General features: G+C 28.6%; 1 protein-coding gene and 1 long non-coding RNA gene across 4 annotated transcripts; one reads left to right on the top strand and one right to left on the bottom strand.

The window, feature by feature from the left end:
* Nucleotides 1-728: 728 nt before the first annotated feature.
* Nucleotides 729-4,726, bottom strand: LOC145111178 (protein FAR1-RELATED SEQUENCE 5-like). Its single transcript, XM_079047465.1, has 11 exons — nucleotides 4,672-4,726; nucleotides 4,594-4,628; nucleotides 4,100-4,202; nucleotides 3,660-3,736; nucleotides 3,456-3,543; nucleotides 2,933-3,362; nucleotides 2,481-2,739; nucleotides 2,073-2,302; nucleotides 1,738-1,798; nucleotides 929-1,427; nucleotides 729-748 (listed from the first exon to the last, which is right to left on the bottom strand). Exons 1-11 carry the CDS (start codon nucleotides 4,724-4,726, stop codon nucleotides 729-731), a joined length of 1,857 nt encoding a protein of 618 aa, XP_078903591.1.
* A 782-nt stretch (nucleotides 4,727-5,508) lies between these two features.
* Nucleotides 5,509-7,830, top strand: LOC145113072 (uncharacterized). 3 transcript variants are annotated; one of them, XR_013710720.1, is made up of 3 exons: nucleotides 5,509-6,864; nucleotides 7,077-7,153; nucleotides 7,723-7,830. It is a non-coding gene; the product is annotated as an uncharacterized LOC145113072 (long non-coding RNA). The 3 variants fall into 3 exon arrangements; XR_013710719.1 differs by lacking the exon at nucleotides 7,723-7,830 and having other exon boundaries at nucleotides 5,509-6,025; nucleotides 6,499-6,864; nucleotides 7,077-7,356; XR_013710718.1 differs by lacking the exon at nucleotides 7,723-7,830 and having other exon boundaries at nucleotides 7,077-7,356.
* The last annotated feature ends 1,484 nt before the right edge of the window (nucleotides 7,831-9,314 follow it).

The following is a 9,314-nucleotide window of genomic DNA, read 5'->3' on the forward strand; positions in this document are numbered from 1 at the left end:
GGTTTGTTAAATGTTATTGAACATCGTTTAAATAGTTTGTGAAATGCTTATGAACATGTTTTATTATCTTGTGTTGAATGATTATGTAATAGAAACAACTTTGCTTATTTCTGTCAGTTTTTCATATTCAAATATTTTCAAAGTTTATTTCTGTTTATTCATAAATGAATACGAATATGATATATTCATTTATGATTAAGTTAGGAGTAATATGTCAGTATAACAAAGTTCATATATGAATATAACAAATTTCAGATATGAATATAACTTATTTTCAAAGTTTATTTCTGTTTATTCATAAATAAATACGAATATGATATATTCATTTATGATTAAGTTAGGAGTAAGTTCAGATATGAACATAACAAAGTTCAGATATGAATATAACTTATTTATTAGTATAACAAAGTTCACATATTTGTATTCATTTATGCTAGTTTTCAATTTTATTTAAGTTTATTCATAATTGAATACCAACATTGTATATTCATTCACCTTTAATATGTAAATAATAACATCTTCAATGATAAATGAATCCACATATTATGTATTCATTTATGAATAATTTACAAATAATATGTGTATTTCACATATAAATTTACCATATCAATATAACTTATTTAATAGTAAATTAAAAAACAAATATGATATATTCATTTTAAAAGAACATATATTTCAAATCTCAATTTACCATATCAATATAAATGTGTATTATTCATACATAAATATTATTGTTTATGGTTATTATCTGCATATATTCATAAATGAATAAAACCAAAAAACATAAAAAAACAAAAACCCTAAATGTCTTTTGTTGATTGAGCAAATGCAATTCTTACTGGACATGTACGTAAATTGTGAGAAACTCGTTTTCCACATCCTGAACACATTCTATGTTCTTTTTTAGAATTTTCATATACTACTTTACCTGCACTTGGAATTCTTTTCTTGATTCCAAAACATTTATTGTTTTGAACTTGAGGAACATGAATATTAATCTCTTTTGGAATAGGAATAGAAACACCCATAAGCTTGCATACGACTTCACCATCCGTCTTGCTTTTCAATCCAGCAGATGTATAATCACTCTCACTCTCAAATTTTTTCAACAACATCTGTTGTTTCTCAGCAAACAAAGCCAATTTCTTTTTGTCATATCTTACAATATCAAAACATGATTCAAAATTATAATATGAATCATTGATTAGCTTCACATTCTCACAATCCCCTGAATCAGATTGAAGAGAACTAACACGATAATTTCTTGATATCACATCCTTTCTCCATCTTTTCATAATGTACCTTTCAGGAATTTCTTTCACACCACATCTCATCATTATTGTAAAAGCATGTCTGCATAAAACACTCATACGCTTGAAATGTTCACAACTGCAATTTATTTCTTTCTCTTCAGCTTTTATTTCAACCTGATACAAAAACATAATAATAAAAAAATGAAAAAACAATTTAAACAAAAATTACACATTTACATTCATATATGAATACTCATATATGAACAATCATATATAAGTATTCATATATGAATATTACATTCTAATCATATACAATAATACATATTCATATATGAATAATAATAAATAAATATTCATATATGAAAATGTTCTAATTTTAAAATGATAAGAATATTCATTTATATGAATATTCTCATATTCATATATGAATATTCTCATATTCATATATAAACATTACATTTTTCATAAAAAACTATTAAATTACCTTAAATTCATTATTAAATTCGCTTTTAGTGTTGTGTTGGACAATGTAAACTTCTACCCATCTTCAATACCAACATACGAGTATGTACAGAAAAAACTTGCTTTATATATTTCCTTTTGCACCTCAAAAAATAATGTACTTGTATAAACCTTTGATGCTTGCAGTTCTATTTCTCGATGTGTTTGCATTTTATATGATGCTTTCTTTGATGCCTTATCAAGCTCTCGTTAAGTGTTCCTTGCTTTTGAATGGTAGTGTCGTAATTCATCATTAAATTCAAAAGTAAATTACCACTTTTTGAGTAGGTATTAAAGAATGAATTCATATTCTCTGACCTCGACGTAGTCTTCATCAACCCACACATTGTAATATCATTAAAATATCCATGTATCCATGAATCACGTTTTGTAAACATGTCTTTAAACCATCTCGTGTCTTCCAGATTGAATTCCTTCATAAGCAAACCCCATTTCACCTCAAATACATCATGTTTCATATTAATGTCCCAAACAAGCTTCGAGAATCTTTTTCTAAAGTCTATGTTCGTAAATAAATCATCTGATATCTGTATTAAAACAAAAATAAAATAAACTTCTATATTTATTCATAAATAAATAAATATGAATAAGTAAAATATCAATAAATATTCATAAATGAATAAACTAATATTTGAAAAAATTACTATATTCATCTATGAATAACTAAATACTATCATACATATTTGAAATATATTAAAATAATACCTTGTTTTTCAACTTCTTCATTATATACCACATACATAATCGGTGCTTTGAATTAGGAAAAACATTTTCAATAGCTTGTTTTATTGCAGCATCTTGATCGGTTAAAACAAGTGTTGGTTCTTTCCCATGAGTTTTAAGAAACACTTTAAGAAACCAATAGTAGGACTCAATGCTTTCATTGCTTAGCAAACCCGCTCCAACAGTAACTGATTTTTTATGATGATCAATAGCAGTAAATGGAACAAAAACCATTCGATACCTAACACACAAAAAAAAGTGTTCATTAAAGTCAATTTTTGATGTATTCATAAGTAAATATAAAAATATTCATGTATGAATACAGTTACAGTATATTATTAGAATAATTTCAAAAATAAAAACTGAACATTAAACATAAAAGTTAAAATATTCATATATGAATAAGCAATAAAAAAGTAGATAGAATAACTTACTTGTTTGTTCGGAAAGTCGCATCAAACGAGATAACATCACCAAATTCAGCATAATATGTCTTCTCCATTTCATCAGCCCAAAACATATAGTCCAAAACATCATCTTGACAATTAAACTCAAATGAGTAATTTGGATAGTGAGCTCGACGGTCTTTCATTGTGTTTACTATCATTTGGGCATCTTTATAACCTATAACCCTGTTGATATCTCTCCTTAAATTTTTATAGTCAACTACTTTGGGCTTTACAAACTCATACCCACCTCTCAGACTTGCCCTCAACTTATGAGCCATAGTTGGGCCTATTTTTGATGTGGAAGCACACACTATAAACTCTTTTTCTGAATATGACATTTGACTCGCTTTTTTTAAATCGCTTCTCTTCTCAAGTGGATGGTTGTGAAGTTCATCAAACTGAAAAACTTTATAATCTGGAGTTCCATACACAGATTCAAATATAATCTTTGCTTGACAACCAATAACTCTTGAATTTTAATTTCGTTTCCTCCTAACACCACTTGTACCCAATGTGTCACAAGATTTCTTTTTCTGTTTGCCACCACGATTACATATAACATGTTTCTTCTTTATAATCTTGTTATCAAACCTTGACTGCGTGCTCAGTCTCACATCAAAACCACAAATTTCAGCATACTCAGAATACATTTTGTGGCCAACTTTAATGATTTGAAGATTAAACCTTTAAATAGAATAAGTTTAACATGTACATCTGGCTTATAGACATGTTCTCCAATTATATCACCACAATATTGCGCATCATCTACTGAACTCGAAGATTCACCACCTAAAAAATTATAAATCTAAATCAATCTAATAATGCATGAATAAAACAATCATATATGAATAAAACAATCATATATGAATACATGAAATTCATATGAATAAAACAAAAAACAATGTTTATTAATGGATTAATAAAACATTCATATATGAATACATAAAATTCATGAGGATTCAAAATATATAAAATAAACATAACTTATTCATATATGAATAAAACGAAAATAATAATAAATTCGAAATTATAATTATCACACGTTTATTCATATATGAATAAGACAACAATTTATTCATATTAACATATTCATATGTCAATAAATGATAATCAACAAAATTAAAAACAACAAAATAATTCAATAACTGATACCTTCAAAAAATGAGTTCCCAACATCTTCTTCTTCACTCTCACACATGGAAGAATACAAATCACCATCAATAACACTAGAATTTGACATAATAAACCAAATGATCTGTATAAATAAACAAAACAATCTTAATATCGAATATATCTCACAAAAAAAGTCGTAAATATGAAAACCTGGTTAATTTCGAATATATCTCACCTCAACGTACAAAATATCTGAAAGAAACTTAATATCAGCTCGATCAGATGATGCAATTAAGCAATCTCTCTTAGTTCAGAGCGTAAAAACTACAACGATATATCCGATTGAAAATTAAATCAGCTCCGATTTGAAATAAAGATCTCAAACTACATAACAAAAATCCGATGAAACAACTCCAATACATATTCGAAACTTCAGCAAAAACGAAAATAATACGCGTAATTCCTAACAAATTATATAAAACAATAATCTTGATAATGAACTCCGATATATCCGATTCAAATGATATACATACCTGATCAAATCGGAAACTGAATACGAAGAAGAAAACTGAAATACATATGCGAAACTTCACGATTAATGGAAAAAATACGTATAATTGCTAACGAGTTATATAAAGAAAAGAATCTTGATAATGAATTCCTCATATTCGATTCAAACGAGCTAAAGATATCATCAAATCAGAAACTGATAACAACGAACATGTAAGTTCAATATAAAAAAATGGCTAATTTACAAAGATACCCTTAATGAAAAATGACACATATATTTTTTAAGGTGTACATGTTAGATAAATGTTTGGCTGAGAATGATTCCCCCATTCTCAATCTTTTTTATTTTCTCAATTGAACTTATATATATATATATATATATATATATATATATATATATATATATATATATATATATATATATATATATATATATATATATATATATAGGATATAGATCCGGTAAGAAGAAAATTTTTGGTAGGAAGGTAAGAAGTTTTTTTTCTATATATTTTTTTGACGAACAAAATAAATGAATCACTAGATAATTCATTTGTAAGATGATTCACAAGAAAAATTTTTCAAAAAAACATCTTTATGATTCATTTTTAAGTAAATTAAGAAAAAAATCACTTTTATGACAATTTTAGTGAATAACAACAAAATCATTGTATAAATGAATCATCGAGATGTTTTTTTGAGAATTTTTTCTTGTGAATCATCTTACAAATGAATCATCTAATGATTCATTTTGTTTGTTCGCGAAAAAAATATGTAGAAAAAAAACTTCTTACCTTCCTACCAAAAATTTTCTTCTTATTTGATCTTGACTATATATATATATATATATATATATATATATATATATATATATATATATATATATATATATATATATATATATAAACCCTTTTTTTCTTGTGCCGCATACACTAATTTTAGAAGGTCTAATGGGTGCCACGTAACCTACTTCTTGAACGACGCCATGCCCAACAATATCGATTCAGACCGCCTCATCTTCTCATGTGTCGTATCGGCTTGAGATACTCTGGATTGATGCGCTCTTCGGCTCCACCCTTCTCCATTCGTCCACCGATTCTTCTTCGTCATTAACCACCAACCGGCCACACCCCAAACAGTAAGTCAGAAATTCATCCACGGATTCTCCTTTGTCTATTTGCCCTAATTCTTCTACTTTTTTTAAGGGGCAGACAAAATCGACCACCGATATTGACCCTGGTAAATTTTTTGGATGAGTTCATTGATTCCATAACTAATTTGTGGTTTCTTTTTCTCTTCCTAATCCCTAGCACCGAAGTGTAAATTTCACCATCTTTTTAAGTTTTTTAGAGGGATTAACACCCACAATTAAAGGGCTTTGATATCATATTCTCCTCCCATTATCTTCATCTCTACAATCTCTCCCATATATGGCTCTTACCTACTCTCCTTCATGTAAGTTGCTTCTAATTTTTACACATTATTCTATTGAAAATTTGTTTGTCATTTGCTTAATTTCAGTGGTTAGGGTTTAAGAGATGAACGCATTCGTTGGGGAATTACTCTGCTTTTTTATTTTCTTTATTTGTTTTTTCTTAAATCGTATCAATTTGTTAAAAATTTCTAATGACGTTTTCCTGAATTTTGACGCTACAGGGCTTTTGTTAATTTTGGTTGACAGCCAACATTGATAGTATTTTAATGTTTGGAGTCATTTAAAAAAATGACTTTTGGTGTCTGCAAAAAACTAAAATGAGGATTAGTGGGGGTGGTATTTGGTCAGAAATAAAGGACATTAGAATAGATACCTGCAATTCTGTAGTGACGATTTATTGATTGAAATTCAATTATTTCTCACATCTCTAATTCTCTACGTAACTTCATATGTATGATCTTCTGAAGTTTGAATCATGTTTATAATCGAACAGGTGTTACCTTATCTCTTTTGGCTAATTTCTGGATTAGTTAAGGTCTACAATCATCAAAAAATCATGAGTTCTTATTCGATCGAGGTGATTGCTCATAACATAAAGAAAGAGTGCTATCTTACTGGCCATGTTGGTGAAAACACATCTGGTTCTCCTGTTAATAATTTGGTTTTAGCAGAAACAACAAGAAACGTTCCCGACAATAGCAATGTACATGCACTTGGTGTTTAATGCCGTTGGTGTTACATGTTATTCAAAAACATTGTTTAATACAGAAATGGATATGTGTCTACTTCTATAATCACATTCAAGAACTATGAATGGGATTATAAAAGTATATGGGAAAAAGACAGTGGTAAAAAAGAGGTAATTTTGAATCATTGCAATAGCTATTATACATAAGTTAGCTGATTGGATATATGAGTTTTTTTACATGTGGTTGGTTTTTTTTTCTCCAAATAGCAACGTGCTTTATTATTTTTATCAATAAAGGTAATATATATATATATATATATATATATATATATATATATATATATATATATATATATAATCTTTAATAACATTATGTTTTACAGGTTTGTATGTTGAGTTGATGTGATCTTTATGATTGCCGGTAATTCTATACGAATCAGGCCTCTCACATGTTTTGAAGGTAATAAAATGATTAATAAAAGTATATAAATAGTGCTCCATGATATTAAAGACTTTGATTTCAAAGATGTTTCAAGTCTTACCTTTATTGTGATGTTGCAGAGCTTAAGCTCTCTTAGTGTTTTTAAAAAAGGCAAGTTACAAGACAATGGCAATGTACATTACTCTTGCCAGTAGTTTATGTAATATATGTTTTACATGTAATAGCAACGTACATATAATTATTGTTTACTGATAATAGCTATATGTAACCCACAATTGCAATTTTAAAATCAAAGCTTTGTAAACAGGTAGGTTTACCTCTTTGTTATGCAATTCAAGATGTATCATTATTAGAATGCTTTTTTGACAAGCCTGTTGTTATGCAGCTCCAGATGTATCCTTATCAGGGAGAGAGGTTTTTTTTTTTTTTTTTTTTTTTTTAACGATTTTTGTGTGGGAAACTCATTTTATTTAAGAAAAGTTTGAAGACTTTTATGAAATACTAGCAATCTAATAAGGCTATTGTATGTCTGAAATCATTGATATTTTGACTCATATTAATATCCATCCTTCATGTCTCTAATATAGGATCCAAATCAAAGACATAAAGAAGTAAGGAAATCAATTAAGCAGGAAAAGGTTTTAATTCTTGAAAAATGCAAGTAGCAATGTACTTTCAGTTGTTTATGTGCTATAAGTTTATAATATTTTGTTCTCATTGTTTTCCTGTTATAGCATCCAAACACATCTTTTTTGTATATACCTGACCAAAATAACATTAGTGGACCATGCATGATAATTGTTTGTGGGTCGTGCTTAGCACGGGCCTTTAACTTACCTAGTATATATATATATATATATATATATATATATATATATATATATATATATATATATATATATATATCATTATTATATATGAAAAGCCTTTTTTTTCTGGTGCCGCATAAACCAATTTTACATGTTTCCCTTCACGCCACGTAACCTATCCTCTAAACGACGCCATGGAGAATAACGTCAATTCGCATTGCCTCGAATTCCTCAATATGTCGATCAGCCACATAGATAATCGATCTTATTTTCGTTTCTCTACATACCCTATAATTTTTTATTCTCATACAGTATAATACTCCAGTCAGGGCCGGTCCAGACGGTGGGCAACCCGGGCGACCGCCCAGGGCCCACGCCTCTTGGGGGCCCAAAATTTCTTGGCTATGTAGTGTATATGTATAAAAAAAATATTACTTAAATGATTTTTAAGGCCAAAATTTGGTTCATGCTCAAACTAGGTCAAAAGATAAACAATTTGGCTTGCTTTTTATTACTAATTGAACGTGTTTATAGTGAAAAATAAATGATATTTTTTTTGAATCTTCATTATATTTGTCTGTAAGGTGTATTTTTTTTTCTTTTCGCCCCGAGCCCATATACGTTTGGACCGGCCCTGACTCCAGTATTTAGGGATCGCCAACTACTATAATACCGTTGAAGGCGTTCCTCCTCTAAAAAAAAACCACAACTACACAGGAAGTTGGTGCAAGTCTTTCTATTCTTCTATCGACTGCTTTTTATTATAACTCTTATCTGCTTGAACCATCCTATTGATTAATCTTCTCCAGATTTTGTATAGAGATTACACTTTATTTCCTTTTGATTTCATTCTTATGTTTTCCTGTGTGTTTATTGTTATGTTACGGTCTCCATTAACTTCTTTGTAATTTGGCATTTATATAATCAGGGGATCGTTGAATTTGTCTCCGGTCCTTCTAGATGGCAAATAACTCCTTTTCTCTAATTTTTTGATTTCGTTGTCGTTGATCTTTTTTAATCATATTAGTTATATATTTTTTAGAATATGATTGTTTTCATGTTGTCATAGTGATCTATTGATGGTTTGGGTTGGATGTGTTTTTTAGTTGACTGAGAAAGAAGCCCTCGCTTCACAAATTAAATGATTTCAAGAAAGCCTCATTTTATTCTTATCTGTTATCTTCCTGTTAAGATCACTTTTCATCCCGATTTTTTTTTTGGAACTGGTTTTCGTCCTGATTTTATTAGGGGGTTTCAATCGTGCAAGAGATTAGGGTTCCTGTAATATTTGCTTCTTTTCCTTCCCAATAAGGTTTGTATTTTCGATTGCTGTGATTATTTCATTTTCTTAGTTTGTATTGCGATAAATT

The sequence above is a fragment of the Lactuca virosa genome, chromosome 5, assembly GCF_052849685.1.
Source record: "Lactuca virosa cultivar CGN04683 chromosome 5, Lactuca_virosa_CGN04683_v6, whole genome shotgun sequence".
Lineage (NCBI taxonomy): Eukaryota > Viridiplantae > Streptophyta > Magnoliopsida > Asterales > Asteraceae > Lactuca > Lactuca virosa.